Source organism: Gallus gallus, chromosome 6 (assembly GCF_016699485.2).
Source record: "Gallus gallus isolate bGalGal1 chromosome 6, bGalGal1.mat.broiler.GRCg7b, whole genome shotgun sequence".
In the NCBI taxonomy this organism is placed as follows: domain Eukaryota; kingdom Metazoa; phylum Chordata; class Aves; order Galliformes; family Phasianidae; genus Gallus; species Gallus gallus.
In genome coordinates this window covers 22,301,009-22,317,486 of record NC_052537.1, presented here as the reverse complement: position 1 = coordinate 22,317,486, position 16,478 = coordinate 22,301,009, and the positions used below count along the sequence as shown (strand labels likewise).

At 47.6% G+C, this 16,478-nt stretch overlaps 2 protein-coding genes across 3 annotated transcripts in view; both read left to right on the top strand.

Annotated features, from left to right (window-relative positions):
- Positions 1-5,754: 5,754 nt before the first annotated feature.
- Positions 5,755-9,459, top strand: LOC124418397 (homeobox protein vent1-like). The gene is made up of 3 exons (XM_046943338.1): positions 5,755-5,971; positions 6,122-6,318; positions 6,418-9,459. Exons 1-3 carry the CDS (start codon positions 5,755-5,757, stop codon positions 6,718-6,720), a joined length of 717 nt encoding a protein of 238 aa, XP_046799294.1. The 3' UTR covers positions 6,721-9,459.
- Positions 9,460-13,701: 4,242 nt separating this feature from the next.
- Positions 13,702-16,478, top strand: part of VENTX (VENT homeobox) — a 49,129-nt gene continuing 46,352 nt past the window's right edge. Inside the window, exons 1-3 of one of the 2 annotated variants that reach the window (NM_001391909.2) lie at positions 13,702-14,177; positions 14,322-14,560; positions 14,916-15,852. In NM_001391909.2, the coding sequence (NP_001378838.2) occupies positions 13,934-14,177; positions 14,322-14,560; positions 14,916-15,293 (861 nt within the window). In that variant the 5' untranslated portion in view covers positions 13,702-13,933 and the 3' untranslated portion in view covers positions 15,294-15,852. Of the gene's footprint in view, positions 14,178-14,321; positions 14,561-14,915; positions 16,005-16,478 lie in introns of those variants that run through there. The other variant, XM_046942671.1, reaches the window with a different exon arrangement.

The following is a 16,478-nucleotide window of genomic DNA, read 5'->3' as shown; positions in this document are numbered from 1 at the left end:
ATCACACCCAAGTCACAATTTTTCAAGGTTTTTATTACTATTTTTCCACTGATGCATAGCAACAGAATTAGGCATGGGCACAACGTACTTGAACTTGCGCAGGAGATGTTATGGAGGAATACAGAATTTCCATCATATACATACATTAATGCAGTGGGAAAGTGGCTTAATTCTAAAAGCAGGAGAGAGGCAAAAGCCCTCCATGCACATGTATGTTCAGGGAAAGTGGAAAGCAAGTGCTATCGGTCTTCTTTCGCTGCCAGGAAAGCCACTGCCTCGACCGAACTTCAGCTTTTCTCCTTCCTTCGTGCGGCGGTTTCCTGCATGTGAAGTCTTACTATAACCAGGAGATGGCACAAGAGAGCCTTGCAACGTTTTACGATGTACGCGCCGTACTGTGAGCAAAGGTATTGTGAAAACTGCTTGGCTTTCCAGGTGACTATGTAAAATCTGCCGGTTAGAAGCCGGCAAACGTACTATAGCAGAAGCTTTGCATCCCGTTTGTAAAACGAACATTTGTGTAACTGATCCCTCTAATTCTATATCTTTAAATCTTAAAGTTTCCTTCCTTTGATTTGTGAAGCCTGTCAAAGGAAGTGCACTGCTTTGCTTGGGGTAAACACAGACACTGAATCACATATTGCGAGAGTTAAGCATCTTAACTAACTGTATTCCTGCCCTCCCCCACTATATGCTCACTTTTCCCTTATTATTAAGCTGAGAGGGAATGTCAGGATATGTCTTTGCTCCCCTGCTCTGATGTGCAGTGGAGGTAGAGGGTCAGTTGTCTTCTGTTACTATAGTTCTGCATTATTCAGAGTTCAAGTTTTCTTTCTCAGCTAATAGTAACCTTCCCAGAGTAGTTGATGTAAGTGATTGGAATAAAGAAAATAGGAAGAAACACTGAAATGTGAGAAAAACAGAAAAAAGGGAAGAGATAATTAAAAATACAAAATGGAGAAGAGCTTTGAAACCCATTTTTTTGAATAGGTAACATTTATTCCCATTAATATAGAGGCTGATTTTGGAGCAGTACAATGACCTGATTTATGTTAGGTTAATAAAGAGTCAGTAAAATGTTTTCACTGTTCAGCCCTATGCAGTGTTGTAGAACATACACCAGGATGGGCACAAAGGGTGACAGATGACCCAGGGTAACCAGATGTGATGTCTTATTCCCCTGCTGACATGCTCAAATGCTAGCTCTAAAATTAAGGGGGAAAATAGATTAATTATGTGATAGCTGAAAGTGAAAGGTTACTTCCTGGAAGTGATAGTACAACTATATTTCTTGAGAAGGAATTTGTAAGAAACAGAAAGTGAGAATGGTGCATGAAATGTTCCATTATCAGTTTTTTATTAAAAAAAAAAATCTTAAATTTAATTACAGAAGTTGCCATCATGGGAACATTTATTCTTCAGCTAAAACTGTCAGTGAAAAAGCCTTTGATGTAATACACCTGAAAAAGCCTTTCAGATTTTGACAAGATTTTAAGGCGTTTCAGTGTTATGTTTTTGTGGTCTTGATCAGACTGTCAGTCCAAGTGACCTGAATAATTCTAAAGCCAGTAGGACTCATGTGAATTAATGTATACACATTATTCCACATAGGTGTATTTTCTATTCCTGTATTATTCATAGTCCTAAAACAACCCAGATCCCAAAACGTATTAGCGCACCTAACAATTAATTCCCATCTACTCTGGGAGATAAGATCATTTCTAGAGGTTCTTTTCATGCTATTTTCTTTAAAGTAGTAGTTCAAAAATTATCCTTGCTAGGTTATGAAGAATTAAACCAACTCCAATCTTTTGAGCGGTTTTGTTTGAGAAGTGTCCATAGAGAAGTCTCTCAGTTACTGTATGACAGTAACAACTGCTGAAGAAGGATTTGCATGCCTGAAACTTGGCTGCTTTTCAACTATACTAGTTCTTTATATATATATATATATATATAAATAATAATGATAAATCTGTTGGTAACTCATCCTCTTTATCAACAGCAGTACATGTTTAAATATAGTTCTGATTTGTAACAACCTTGATTTCTTTTTTAATCTGGCTAAATTTGGGTAAGAGCTTACTAAAACCAATCCATGTAAGTGTTTTCTTCCTGCAGAACTTGTATTTTTTTTTAAAGATTTCACTGGCTGTTCAGATGCTGGTAGCAGCCTTATGGTAAGGGGCCATGGGAGCTCCGAGCATTTTGAGCACTGTGTTGATTTATATCAGTTCCAAGCATGAAGAGAAATTTAATTTTCATCTATGTCTTGTCACTCTGTTTATTCCAGGATCTCCTGGTATTTCTGTACATATGGTCTTTTCATTTCTCATGGAAAAAATAACTCTTCTTCTGTCAGGGAGGAAAGATATAGTAATTGATGATAAAGAGGTTGCTTAGAGCCCACTTGTAATGCTTTTAAGTCTTAAAGAGAGATTTCTCAGAAATAGCAGTGGTTGGATGAACATGCCAGGACTAAGACCACATACGTGGCACAGCAGCTGCCAGCAGCCCTTGCTTCACTGGGCATCCCTCAGAAGGAATTATGTATGCCCATAGATGAGCACACAGATGAATCCAGCATGTCCTTAACTGCCTTTTTACTGTTTTACTGCATCACCACCCCACTACTCCCAAGGACCACGTGCTCACTCTACTCCCATCTCACAGGACTCTCCATTGTAATGAGAAAGAGTAACCTACTCTTATAAAATAGCAGTTTCTTTGGTCTTCTGCACCTTTGCTGCAGCAAGGCAAAATGCTGGCAGCCTTCTCCAGTACCTCTTCCGAACGTACTTGGAAGCCCTCAGTTACTTTCCCTTCAGTTCTTTTAAAGCTTCAGTGGGTAGTAGATGTCTCAGAGCATAGGTTACTCAGCTGGCTCAGTAGGGCAGAATTGGCCTTTGTATTGGAAGATGTAGAAAAGCAATTAGTGCTCAAAGGCTGGGCTGCTATCCTAAAATATCTGCTATCAGCTGCATAGTAGGCATCCAGGTAGGACTGCCCTGCCCTGCAGAACCTCCTTAACCTGAGACTAGTGTCATGTAAACACATTTCTGCAGGGCTGCCTCGTATAAGCACTGTTATTTTGGTCCCATCCTGTACCAGCCAAACCTCTACAAAGCCATAACTTGGCCTCTTGGACTGCAGTGTCTGCTTGCAAAAAATACAATGCTCTGTGTCTAGTGACAAATCTCAACTCACTGTAGTTTCCCTGAATGCTAAAATATTTTCTTCTACATCACATCCTACAGGATGGCTGAGCCTAGGCTGGCTTTTGTCATTACAATCTTCAGCCTCCTTTGGTATTTGGGGGCTGCTGTCACTTATTTTCATGGTGAAGGTGCTGAGTCCACAGAGAGAACAACTGTGTTTTGTACAAACAACTGCAAAACTTAGTATCATTTTATTTGGCAAGCAGATCTTAAGAGTTTTGCTAGTGGCAATTGAGTCATTGTCTGAGCTCTTTGTCTCTCAGTGTTTGTAGCAGCAAAGTGAAGTGGCAGTCTCTTCCTGCTTATCTCTGCAAAAGCCCAGGGACTTCCGCGTAAGCAGGTTTTGACCCATTGGCGATATCACCTGAATCTAAACACAGTATTTCTGAATCACACTTTTGCTTGAGGTTTTCAAACAAACACCTGATGAATAATGCATAGGAATAGAAAGAGCTTAAGAAATGTAGATAAAATTAAACTTGCAGCTGTTAAATATTGTAGAAATTGTTGCATTCAGAAGACATCTGCCATCTATCCTGGATGCTTATACAATTTATGGTATAATGGAAATGACATTTGGTTTAACCTTGTCACAGTTAGATCAGTTTGTGTCTCTGAGCGCTCAACAATTTACACCATCTTTTGGCTGTGACATTCGCCTCAGTAAAATGCATTTAATGAACCAGCAGTGTGTAAAGATGTAATTTGTAGCTCAGATGGTGAAAATGTCTTCAAATTTTAAAGAAATGATGTGACAGATGTATCAGTGGATGCTAAAACCTGAGATTTCTATTTTTTAGAACACCATCATATATCATGTATTCTTTTTTCCAATCCAACAGCTTGCCAATGCCTTTATTATTGACAGAACATAAAGCTGGTGACATCCTACAGATAGACTACTTTATATATTTTTATACTTATAAATATGTATTTATCATATGCATATATGCAGCATATATGGTATCATCCCACATATGATTTATACTTACATGTGTATATATAATACTATGTGGGAGTGAGGGATGAAAATAGCCTGGGCATGAGGGACATATTTATCTCCTTGGGGTGGGATTTAATGATGGCTAGATCTAACAACCATATTCTGAGTGAACAGGACGTTGAAATGTAGATTTTAGAAAGCATAGGTGAAAATGGTTTGAGTAAAACTGCTTACTGTATTGATATAAGTAGAAAAGATATGAATTTATACTATTAAATGTGAAAACATTGAAATATTTAGATGCAAACTGAGTAAGTAGGAGGGGTTCAGTCTTTGATCCCCAACCTCACTGACAGCTTAGGAAATAGAGCTGTGGTTACATAAAATGTGACCAGAGAAGTGATTGCTGAGTCCAAGGAGGACTGGCAAAATAACAGAGCAAGCAGTCGGATAGGCAGCAGAGCACTGGGTTTGTGTATAGGCGGCAGTGGATGGGTGTAAGACAGAAACCTGCAACACTGATGAGCAAATCAGACCTGTAGTCACAATTTCTGGAGTTGAGCTGATGTCAGGCAGGGGTGGAATGGGGGTTACCAATGGCAAATTTGTACTCACGCTCGGATCTTACATGGGAAGGGAGGATGGAAAGGGAAAGGAATTCATGGTTACCCTGAAGTGAAAATAAATGTCCTGAAGGCACTGGAAACCTTTTGTCAATGTACTGCTGAGGCATTACTCTAACAGCCAAGTGTTCCTGATGTACGCAAAACCCAAAATGGATGGGAACACTTCTGAATGGCACACATAAGGTGGATAAGGGGAAAGACATGGAGAATGAGATAGCAGAGAACCCTGTGTGACCAGTACAGCTGCAAAGATTGGGGAAGAAAAATATGGCACGAATTCTGTAACCGAAATTGAGCTAGTTCTAAGGAATAATTGTCTTTTTCTGATTCTTTAGTTCAGAAAATCGCTTTATATAAGCAGCCAGGAGCTGGCCCGTACAACCCAACAGCCTTGGCATTTACTTCTTTCTGGTTCACAACTTTTTCCTCCAGCCCCCTCTCTCGGGTGTCTGTGCCGGGATGCTGCAGCCCCAGCAGCGCGCAGTGCGTGCCTCGGGCTGTCTGGGGAGCACAGTACTCAGGTCAGAGAAGTGCAGGCTCAGAAGATCCGTTTAGACAGAGGCTCGTCTGCTTGAAATGAAAAAAAAGCCGTCTCTCGAAGACCCGCCGAGCCCGGGGGAGCGGGTCCCTGCGCGCTCCCCCGGGGTGCATTCCCCAGTGCCATTTGAGGCCGCTCAGCACCATAAATGCCATTTGCATCGGGATAGGATGCAACAAGAGCTGTAAATCACTGACGGCGGAGCGAACACCTCCAGGGGCAGACTCGGCGGAGCCGGGCCTCCTCGAGCTGTGGCAATGTGTGAACGGTATCTTTTGTTGGGGGGAGGGGGGGGACTGATGGCAATTAGATGATACTTATCTGGCTCTTTGATGTGTATTTACACAAACAACGTTTTCCTCCGGGACTAGAGGTATAAAGAAGTCGTCCTTCCCTACACTCTACTTCTGGGCAGCTCTAAAACGCAGCAGGATGACTAAGGCCCCTTTCTCTGTGGAGTGGTTGTCCCAGAGCAGCCAGGCCCCCAGGAGTCCCACCCAGGGCACCCCGCGCCGAGCATCGCCTTCGGCCGCCGGCCGCCGGCTCTCCTCAGGCTCCAAATCTGGACTGAGCGAACGGAGCAAGGAGAAAGGCTCCGGGAAAGGCGGCAGGAGCAGCAGGGAGCCTTCGACAACACCCCCCACTGCAGGTAACCGCGGCCACCGGCTCACTCTGGGATGGGAGGGCTGCTTGAACTGTGTGCCTCTCCCTGGAGCCAGGGAAGGGATTGCAGCGGGAAGGTAGTGAGGCGAGCGGGCATCCCTCGGGCCTGCCTGACCTTTTTTTCTTCCATCTCCAGGTGCAGCGGGGCAACCCGCAGAGGAGCGGAGCCGCGAGTGCTCGTGCCCCGAGGAGCCAAGGGGCGGCCGGCGGCTGCGCACGGCGTTTAGCGCCGAGCAGATCAGCACCCTGGAGAGCTCTTTCCAGAGGCACCGCTACCTGGGCGCCGCCGAGCGCCGCAAGCTGGCCGGCAGGATGCGGCTCTCCGAGGTGCAGGTGAGAGCGGTGCGAGGAGCCGGGATAGATGATAGAGTGGGAGGTGGCTGATAGTCTAGAACGGGAGCTCAGTTGTTGCCCCACTCCCTTTTCCCTCAGATCAAGACCTGGTTTCAGAACCGCCGGATGAAGCTCAAGAGGCAACTGCAGGAGTTGAGGCCGGAGCCTTTCTGCACTCCACCGCTCCCTTTCGGACCTCAGGTGTCCCTGCCACTCACCTATATGGCTCGGCCGCCGCCTCTACCCGGGCATGAGGCTGCCCCGGGGGGCTTTGCCTTGGCAGCGTTGCCAGCACCCACTCTGGACATCAGCAGCGCCTGCAGAGCACAGCCTGTCGGCTTCTGGGCAGCACCCTGCTTTGTAGGGTACAGGGATCCCAGGGCTTTCTTGCTGAGTGTCTGATCCGCTGGTACGGACTGTGACTAAGGAGAATTTGCACTATTGATAACTATATCCGGGCTGCCACTGCCTGCATCTGCCTGCTGGAGTTCTGGTGCAGCACTGAGCAAGGTATTGATCGACGATCCAGATCACGGACTTCAGGCCAAGCTGCCCATCAAGTTCAAAAATAGCGGGGTAAATGGTAGCATAAATGGAATCACTTAACAAACCTTAACGTATTTTCAGCTTTCATCTGAATTTGTCACAAGGACTGCAGAACTGCTTATCCTGCCCTGAAAGAGCTCCTCCGCATTAAATGAAGCACAGTCCTTATTCTCTAGATCTGTCCAGGCCGTAGTAGAGAAAGAATAATCTTTCTTGTGTTGTACATTGCAATTTACTGAGTATACATACAAAAACCATGAATTTCCCCCATTTCCTTAAACGGTTGTCCAATCTCTCAGCTGCTTCCCATATGGCACTTCAGGAGGGGGCTGTGCTTTTAACGAGGCATGTAGATATATTGGGAACTGGTTACCCATATTTATTACCGGGCCTGCAATGACAGCAGAATTTGTATTTGAGTCCTTGAAATAGCATATAGAATATGATTTTTAGGATATAAAAAGTGACTTTCTATAAAAATATGAAAATACCTCATCACAATTTCTTGGGCCTCAGTGAATTAACAAGGGCCTATTGCATAAAACAGATCTTGGAAAGATCTTGGATCTTGGGATCTGGCCTTGCAACTTACTAGTGTCTCAGCATCTTGCATGCGCCTAATGGGGTATGAGAGTGATTATCAAAAGAAATGCAACATTTCAAAGCTATTTTTCTCTAAACAGCAGTAAAAATTGTTACCATTGTGCTATGCACTTTTTGTTTGAATAATGCTCATGATTTGATAATGTATGATGATTTGGTTAAAATGGCCTGATTTCAGGCTAGAGAAAGGGCTCTGAGAAATGGTCCTGGACTGATAGAAGTTGTCATAAATCTTTCAAAGCTGATTGTGAGCTAACATGAAAAGAGAAATAAACATTTCCATCACTTCAGAGCTGATCTCTTGGTTTATTAGATGATTTCTGGTGCACTTGTAATGTGGGCTCTTATCATGAATGGTCTGAAGGTCTCTGCTAGTCATTCTTGAACACAGATATTTCATTTTTATATAGGGATGATTGTGTCATTTGAATACATTCACCTGGTTCAAAGTAACTTGTATGTGCCTCCAAAGGTCATAGTCCTTGATTTTTCTGAGTAGCTCCCACATTTGGAAGTCTCCTTAGTATTTTAATCCATGCTGCATTTATTTAGTCTTTTGAGGTTACCATTTGCCTACAGATACACCGTTAATGTGGCTCTAATGCAAGGGTTTCAGAAAAGCAATAAGGATTTTAGATGCTATCAATCTTCCTGAGGCTTTTTCGGGAAGATATTAGAGTTTAAGGAAATTTGCTAAGAGGAGATAAAAAATAATCCAACTGAATGTTTATTTTTCAAATTCAAATGTTACTAAATGACAGTATTGGTTTGAAGAAACAAAGAAATTGGGAGGGAGACAAATCTGAAATTCTATTGCTCTCTCAAATATCACTGGGAAACCAAGATGTCTTCAAAATGTTCTTCAATGGTAAATACTTGCTCTAAAGCAGAGACATTTTAGAGTTAGCAATACACTCAAGATCCGTAAGTATACAAGTTATCTGGAAAAAAATAAAGACAGTCAAACCAACTGTTCCATTTTTAAGGGGACAAACGTGGAAGGGTTAAGTGGTCTTATAATCATGTTCAGCACAGGAGGAACCCAGACAGTTTGCTCAACATTCAGAATGCCATCAAAACAGCTCCTGGTGCTGTCTTAGAGCCAGGCCGGAGGCACACAACCCTCAGGGAGGCAGGCTGGGGCTGCTGCAACGCTGGGGAACTGCCTGGCCCCAACCAAATGCGGCCTCGGGGGAGCGAGGGAGATGAAAGGGCTCAAGGGAGAAAGAACAGTACGCTCCCACCCGCAGAGGGGGGAGCCACTTCCTAAGGTCAGGGTTGCCTGGGGGTAGAGGGTGATGGTGGGATGGAATGGGATATGATTTAATATGAGGCTATGCTAACCTGGCCTAACTGCACCCTTCCACACCCAAGCACGGCTCTTCGAGGTAAGTTTCCCCTCTGTGCAAAGGTTTAGAAAAGGCCAGAGGCCAGCATAATGCATGGTGCTGCAATTTAATCCTACTGGGGCTGTAGAGACAAGCAGGGCTGTGGAGCAGCCTCGGCATAGAGGCTGCTTGAGGAGTTAATGGACGTGAGTCCTGAGGCCCTCACACAGGCGGGTCCTAGCAGGCTTCCTGGGCTTGGTCTGGCTAGCAGGGGTAACCTAGGTGTATGAGCTGAAGAACTAACAGCGAGGGAAAAGCCGAGCTCTGGTCGGAAAGGTGCTAATGATCGCTAAACATAATGATTCTTCGGCCACATGTATGCTTAACAAACACACGAAAAGCCTTGCCCCCATTTTGGCAGCCCCAGCTTACAAATATTGTCCTATTCCCCAACAACTGCTCCAACGAGCGCGAGAGGTGATGCTCGTTTGACTGAGTGCATAAAGCTTTCAGAAGATCCCTACGAACATACGTTAACACATGTTCTACCTGCAAAAATCTTCTTTCTGTAGAAGTTAACATTCCAGTGATCATAGAAACTACACTGGGGCTCTGTGCTGGCAGCCTCTGGCTGAAGGCAGAAAAAAAAAAAGGGGAACGAGGCAGAGAGCTCCCGCCTGGGCAACGCACGGGCCGCTCGCCCCGGCCCGGGGCACTCGCGAGCTCCGCAGGGAACTCACGCTGCTCCACCAGAGCGACCTCCTTCATTTCAACACCCCTTTTGTGTCTTTAATCGCATCACAGCCACCACCCGCGCAGGAATGCTGCCGGCGGGACAAAGCGCAGCCCGTGAGCCCCCCGCAAATGGCAGGGCCGGGTGGCTGAGCCGGGGAGGAGCAGTTTGGTGCTGGCGGCTTTCGCGAAAGGGGCTGTATAACCTGAAAACAGGGCTCCCTGGGGAGGAAAAAGGGGTGGGAGGGTAGAACGTTGACTTCAAAGCCTTTCTCTCCGCAGTGTGTGCGCAACCTGATTGAATTAGCGCCGCGGTAATGGCAGGGAGCCGGCTGCAGCCCGCGCGTTAACGCCTGTCCCAATTTGGCGAGAGCAACCAACAGGGGAATGGCTGGGAATAGGGCCGGGTGCCCCCCGCAGCGCCCAGACACGGTGGAGCCACCGGCGGCACCTGTTAACGAACCAGGTGAAGTGATTCGGCGTTGCGTGCTAATCGGGAGGGATCTCGCACCGCCAGGCCATTATGTCTAATTGCGGCCCATTATCTCTTTCTTTGATACGTAATTAGATGCCAATTAACTTGATAAATCCAACCGAAACGAGGGGGGAGAGAAAGAGGAGAGCTCTTTTGGTGTCAAGTTAGTTTTGTTGAAAGGTTTTGCCTCTTACTCTATAACTCTCCACTAATTTTTTAAACCCCGACCTAACGTTGCTTTGTAAAGGCTTTTGGCAGGGAACTGATCCCGGCAGCCTATTGGAATTCGGGAGGTGAGGTGCTTAAGTTCCCATTTCAGCTCTGTTACTCTTCCTGGGCAATCGCGAACAGCTGCGGAGGTGTCACCGATCCCCGGGCAGTGCGGGATGGCGTGCGTGGGAATTGGGCTCCTGCCCCGGTTTGCTCTGATTCGCACCGAGGCCACCTCGGCGCTTTGTCCCTCCGTTGCGCAAAGAGCTGAATGGGAATTCCGTGATAAATCGCTTTTAATGCAAAGCGCGCGTTTGGTCCCACAGCGCTGAATGGGAATAGCTGCGGCGTGTGAGCCGGGAGGGCGCAGCGCTTCGGGTGAGTCAGAGCATTTGTTATTTATGGTGTGTCGGCCCGCATTGTTCCCGTGGGCAAAAGAGCGCCTGGTGATGGCCCTGTTTAGTGTTCACAGCTACTTCAAACAGAAAGCATCCATTCCGAAACAATCGATCTCGTTGATGCCTAATTGGCTATCTAATAGCACCTATCAGGACATCAAAGGGCGCGCTGGATAACCTAGTTAGCATTTCCAAAGGGGAGCAGTGAAGGATACAAACAGTGATCAGCGGTCTCACCGCCCTCCGAGCCGAGCCCTGAGCCCTGCCGAGCGCTGGTGGCCGCGTCCCTTCCCGTAAGAGGCTGGAAGGGCTCCCGCTGCCTCGGGCTTTCACCTACAGAGTTGCCCAGTTATGCTAGAAATTATTTTGCTTGAGAGGGAATTACTTTTCTGATTTCTGGCCATAGTTTCTTATGCTGTTGCGCAAAAGCAGGGGGGAGAGTAAGGTACGCTAATAGACTTGGTGCACCAGCGCTATTCTTGGAGAATACAAATACTTCAGCTTCTAGTAGCAGCTCCACGGAGACCAGAGAGCTGCCTTTCAGTATCTACAGAGGAACAACAAGGAAAAAGAGGACAAACTCTTTAGCGAGATCAGCTCTGATGGGATAAAAGGAAATGGTATCAAACTAAAAAAGGGGGGGGAGATTTATACTGGATATAAGGGAAAATGTTTTCTACAGTAAGAATGGTGAGGCATCAGCATGGGTTGCCCAGAGAGGTGGTGGGTGCCCCATCCATGGAGACACCCAAGGTCAGGCTGTATGGGGGCTCTGAGCACCTGATGGAGCTCTAGGTGTCCCTGTACATTGCAGGGCAATTGGACTAGGTGGCTTTTAAGGATCCCTTCCAACCCAAATGATCCTATGATTCTAGTGTAGTGTGAGCCTCTAAAGCCTGGCACGGGGAAGTGCCAGCAACGTTTTTGATAACAGATAGAATTTGTGTCACTGGAATTCTAAAGTGGTACAAAAGAATGAATCAGGGAAGAAACAAAGTCTCCTCTAAGCGCCATATTTCTGTAGGAGGTGAGGAGGGGATTTCACTCTGCCCTCCCAGGATCATCAAAGTTCCTAAGTTTCTCAAGTCGGCACCTCTTCCTGGTGGGAGCTGCAACAGCCCCGTGACACCTCCCACCCCTTCCCCATCTGTTCCGAGGTTTTGTGGTCCACAGATGTGGCTACCACCTCCCCGGGGGTAGGGGTGGAGGTGGAGAATCCTAGGGAGTTAAACATCTGATTTAATAGACAATTCCAATTAAATAATAACGTATAAAGGTTGCAGATCTCAACAACTTTCAGCAAACAGTAGGACAAGTCAACTGCTTCCCTTCCCTACCCCCCAAAATGACATAAGGTGACGTAAGATCTGTTCAGGTATGGCACTGATCCAAGTCTCCTGCCTTGCTTAGTTCTGGCAGTGGGGATGAAGTCTCTCTCCAGTGGCTGCACATTGCTCTGTGCCCATGGGGTAATTCTGGGCATGGGGGCTCTTGGACTTGGCATAAGCTTTGTCCTGCTGGAGAACCACTGGAGATACCCCTTTCCTTGGGGAAGCACACTGCTTGCAGGTGTGTGCCCAGCTCAATCGCTTCTGAATCCCAACAGTGTCTGGGTACCACAGCATTTGGTCTTGGTGAGGCAGTTGGGCTCTGCAGTTACTTGCAGTGCATCGCATACAATGAAGTTCTGTGCATGATCTGTGGGATGAAGCCTGAGCTCCTCAGATGGGATTTGTTCAGGCATGGGGTTTTTCAGAAATGGCTGCTCTGAAATACGATATGAATAGTGAGAACAATGGTGCATTTTTTTTCCTGTAAAAAGAGGGTCCATGCATAGCTGTTCAGGAATAGCTACTAATTCTGGAAGTGATTAAAATGAATTTGCAAATTCTGAGCTTTTTTTGGAGGACCTGGTGCTTTGGACCTGTGAGGTTTAAGAAGCAGTTGGTTTGGTGGTCCTTATGAGTGTGTTTCTGAGCCAGGGAGGGAGTCTGGTCTCTAGCTCAGTGCCCAACTGTTTGTGCACCTGCGTGGACTTAGGCAAGCCAGCCAAAATGACAGTCTGGCGTCAGTGGTAACTGAACTTCCATTAATAGCTGTGCCCAGCACCCCGTAAAGGACAATGTGATCTCACTGCCGCCTGAGCAAGAACGGCCTCTCCCAGTCCTGCCTCAGGGGATGGTGTTGGAAGTTCCAGGGGCCATACAGCTCCGGGGTTGTGTGGGCTGTGCAAGGTGTTCACATTGCTCCTGTTCCTGTGTTCTATCGCTCCCCTGCGGTCGGGGTTGGGATGAGGCAGTGGGGGTTGGAGGGGTCAGTAAGGCGATGCGCTCATCCTCGTGTTTGTGGAGTTATGGGAGTGCTTGGAAGGGTGAAAATGGGCAGCATGAATATGGCTTTCTCTCTGACGCGTGTTCTGGGGGCAGCTGGTTTGGTTGAGGAACGTGACATGTATACTGATTATTATTATTACTTACAGAGAGAAAACTCGTATTTACCCATACATCTGGGCTCTGTGCATTGTTTCTTTTGCAGAAAGTCACAGGCCCTTTCCCCATTCCATCCCGGCTCCCAGCTTTGCTGGGGTGGGACGTAGGGGGATGCCTTACGCGGTGCCCTCCCCCGCGTTACAATAGCATCGCCCTCCTCGGGAAGCGTCGCATGGGTTGGGGACGGTTCGGGGCTGATGAGGTACGAGTGCGGCTCACTTCGTGCTTTGATCGCTCGGGTCTTTGGGAGGTCGGGGACACTTTCTGGCTAGACAGGTGGCGCCAAGTTCAAGCTGAGAGAGCCCGCGGCACCGCCGAGCCCCAGCCCGGGTGTGAGCTCAGCCCCGGGGATAGGGGTTGTGGTCAGCGGCCCCCCAACCACTTTTCCCAGGGTCCGCTCTGCCGGTGACGCGCCCGGCGGCGGAGCTGGTAGCCGGGAATCGCTCACCCCGCAGCCTTCCGTCGGGCCGGACGCTCTCGATGCCGGTGTCGGGATACCGCTGCCAGAAAGGGAGCGGGTAAAAACACCGCTTGTAGCGGCAAATGTTGATATCTTTAAACGCCCCTTTGCGGGGCTGGGCCTGCCCGTGCCCTGCCCTCCGGGGGATAGGGGCAGGTTTGCACTTCAAGGGGGTTTCCCCGGCCGCGCAGACACGCAGGAGCCAGGGCCTTGTAGACATTTGCCAGACGTGTGAACTTTCTTCCTCACTGGTAGCTGTTATCTCTGCTCGATTCCCACTTTGATGTGGCTTCACACTTGCAAACGAGCCCTCTCCGGACTGGAGCGCCTGTATAAGAGCTGATCGAGGCCGGCAGCCCCAGCCCCTCACCGCCATGAGCCAGACCGACTTTCCCCTGGCAGAGCCCAAATCCCATGGGGTGCGGCCCCACATCTGCTGCGTTCCCCCTCCCCGCGCCCCCTCCTCGCAGGGCCGCGGCCGCAATCCCCTCCTGGCCAGGGCCGAGACCCGACGGGGGAGTCCGCGGACGGAACAGCCCTCGGCTTGCGAGCCCCGCGCGGAGCGGCAGAGCGGGAGCAGTCCCCAGGAGCCCAGCGAGCAGTCTTCGTCGGAGCCAGGTGGGGGAGAAGGATGGGAGGGGGGGAAGGGTGTGGGCGGGTGTGAGTCGGGACCTCAGCTCGCGTCGGTGCAACGGAGGTGGTGGGGTCGCACCGCGGCTGGGGGAGGAGGCCTCACCGCCGCCCCTTCCATCTCTTCGGCAGCCCCTGACGGCGGCTGGCTGAGCGCCGACGAGTCCTCGGGCTACGAGAGCGAGAGCGCTGGCGGGGAGCGCTCGGAAGCGGAGGCGCCGTGTGGGAGCCGCGGGCGGCAGCGGCGGGCGCGGACCGCCTTCAGCTCGGAGCAGGTGTGCCGGCTGGAGAAGACCTTTCAGCGCCAGAAGTACCTGGGAGCCTCGGAGCGAAGGAAGCTGGCGGCCGCCCTGCAGCTCTCGGAGGTCCAGGTAGGTGCTCGCCGTCTTGCATGGCTGCGCTGAGCCGATCTAGCAGACTTTGGCTGGGATCCGCTGTTTAATACCTAACAAGTTAACTAGCCAGGCCTCGATGTACATCGAGTTGTGTGTATCTTGCAAAGCTTATGGACATTCTTAATGCCCTTAAGTGATTCATCCACAACCCGTCCGCACTTTGATCCTCCGTGCTTGGTTAGCTCGGGCATCAGCCTAACCCAGGCAATTAAAGCATGGAAAGGTCCGGCGTACTGCCGTTGTTTGCATTTTGCACATATAAGCAAAGTACTGAGCCGTTTCTTCCCCCCTTGTCCCCCCCTCCCCTCCACCCCTCCCTCTTGTTTCTTAGATCAAGACCTGGTTTCAGAACAGGAGGATGAAACTGAAGAGACAAATCCAGGACCAACAGCACAGCCTCGTGTCTCCTGCTCCGCTCTACAGCTTCCCCCCGGGAACCACCCCTCCGGCCCTCCTTCCCGATGAAGGCTTTCCGTTGTCCTTCCACTATCCCTTTGCTCCACAGCATCAGAGACTCCTGCCTCTTCCCCCGGTGTCTGCGGTGCAGCTCAGCTTTTCCTTCCCCAGATACGATGCTTTGCAAAGCACCTACCGCTTCATGGCAAACGAGTTGCCGTACTACCATCAACATTTGCTTCCTCCTCATCCCTCTTTCCATCCAGTAATTAAGAATAAAATGGACAATAAATGCCATCCTGTGTATGCCTGATAGTGAAAACAAAACATGGCAGACAAAGGGGAAAAAATGAGTGGCATAATGTATTATTTTCCACTCAGATGGATTTTTTTGTCTGATTTGTAATCTTATATGTTTATTTTTATAAGTTAAGTGTAAAGAGTAATAACTTAATATTGGTACTAACTAGCATTAAAATTTATTGGATGTGGTGCCTCTCGTTCTTCTTTACGTCTCACCTTTTTGAAAAGCTTTCTTTTTTTTTTTCCCCAAATATCTTCCTTTGATTTCTACATGTGCTGAAGATACCTTAAGCACATTTGAAATGTGTGATCATGCTATAGCTATGATGCACTTACAGTTTGTGCCTACAGCCTTTATTTTTGCCTGCAGCTGCTGAAAAGGAACTAAAGGAAGAAAAGCCAAGAGCAGAAACTTGCATTTGCAAGATTTCCAATGGCGTAGGACAAAATTAAGTTTTGCTTGGACTGGGAATTGTACATCTCCAGTTTTCATATGTATATAAATTGATGGGTGTTACCTGTGCAAAGTGTGCAGAGGTTTCACTTGTGATCTGCTCTTTGGATAATGGGGAAGAATTAAAATACTGCATGCATATTACCTGGCTTTCCTGCAGTCATGTTGAGAGGGATTCTGTGTGCTGTTATGTTTGAGAGCCTGAGCTCTCAATTGTATCAGTTGTATCGTACTGTGTCTGAGGCACAGCAAAGGAGGAAGATGAAGGTGAGTTTTTCTTCTGAATATTAATTGATGTATTGCTTTGCACATCCAGTCCGTTTTCCACCCGAGAGCTCCAACTGTGTTAATCACAGATGTTCATTAAGCTGATGCATTTTTTTTAACAGTGATTAAATAGTTCAAATATTCAGTATAGAGTTCTAAAGTTTTACAATTAGCAAAACCAGTATCTTGAAAAAGATTTAAGAGCATAATTAGAGTTCTGTTAATAGTCATATTATCTAAATGAGATTTTAATCTGCAAATTTGGCCTTTGATTCCCCGCTGAATGCTCACGGTAATTGCATATTTTGAAACACTCTTTAGGTAAATTGATGCTTTTAGGAAAAGCAGCATTTGAAGGGAGCAGCTTTAGTTTTTTGCTCTAACGATCCTGAAACTTTATTTCCCTTTTCCCATTAAGAAAAAGTGGTACTTCTTAGGATCACGGTTTTCACTCCTCTCCAGGAAGGGATTAAT

Coding starts and splice junctions, on each gene's coding strand:
- LOC124418397 (XM_046943338.1), top strand. CDS start 5,755: ATGACTAAGGCCCCTTTCTCTGTGGAGTGGTTGTCCCAGAGCAGCCAG. Junction 5,972..6,121: donor GACAACACCCCCCACTGCAG/GTAACCGCGGCC, acceptor TTCCATCTCCAG/GTGCAGCGGGGCAACCCGCA. Junction 6,319..6,417: donor TGCGGCTCTCCGAGGTGCAG/GTGAGAGCGGTG, acceptor CTTTTCCCTCAG/ATCAAGACCTGGTTTCAGAA.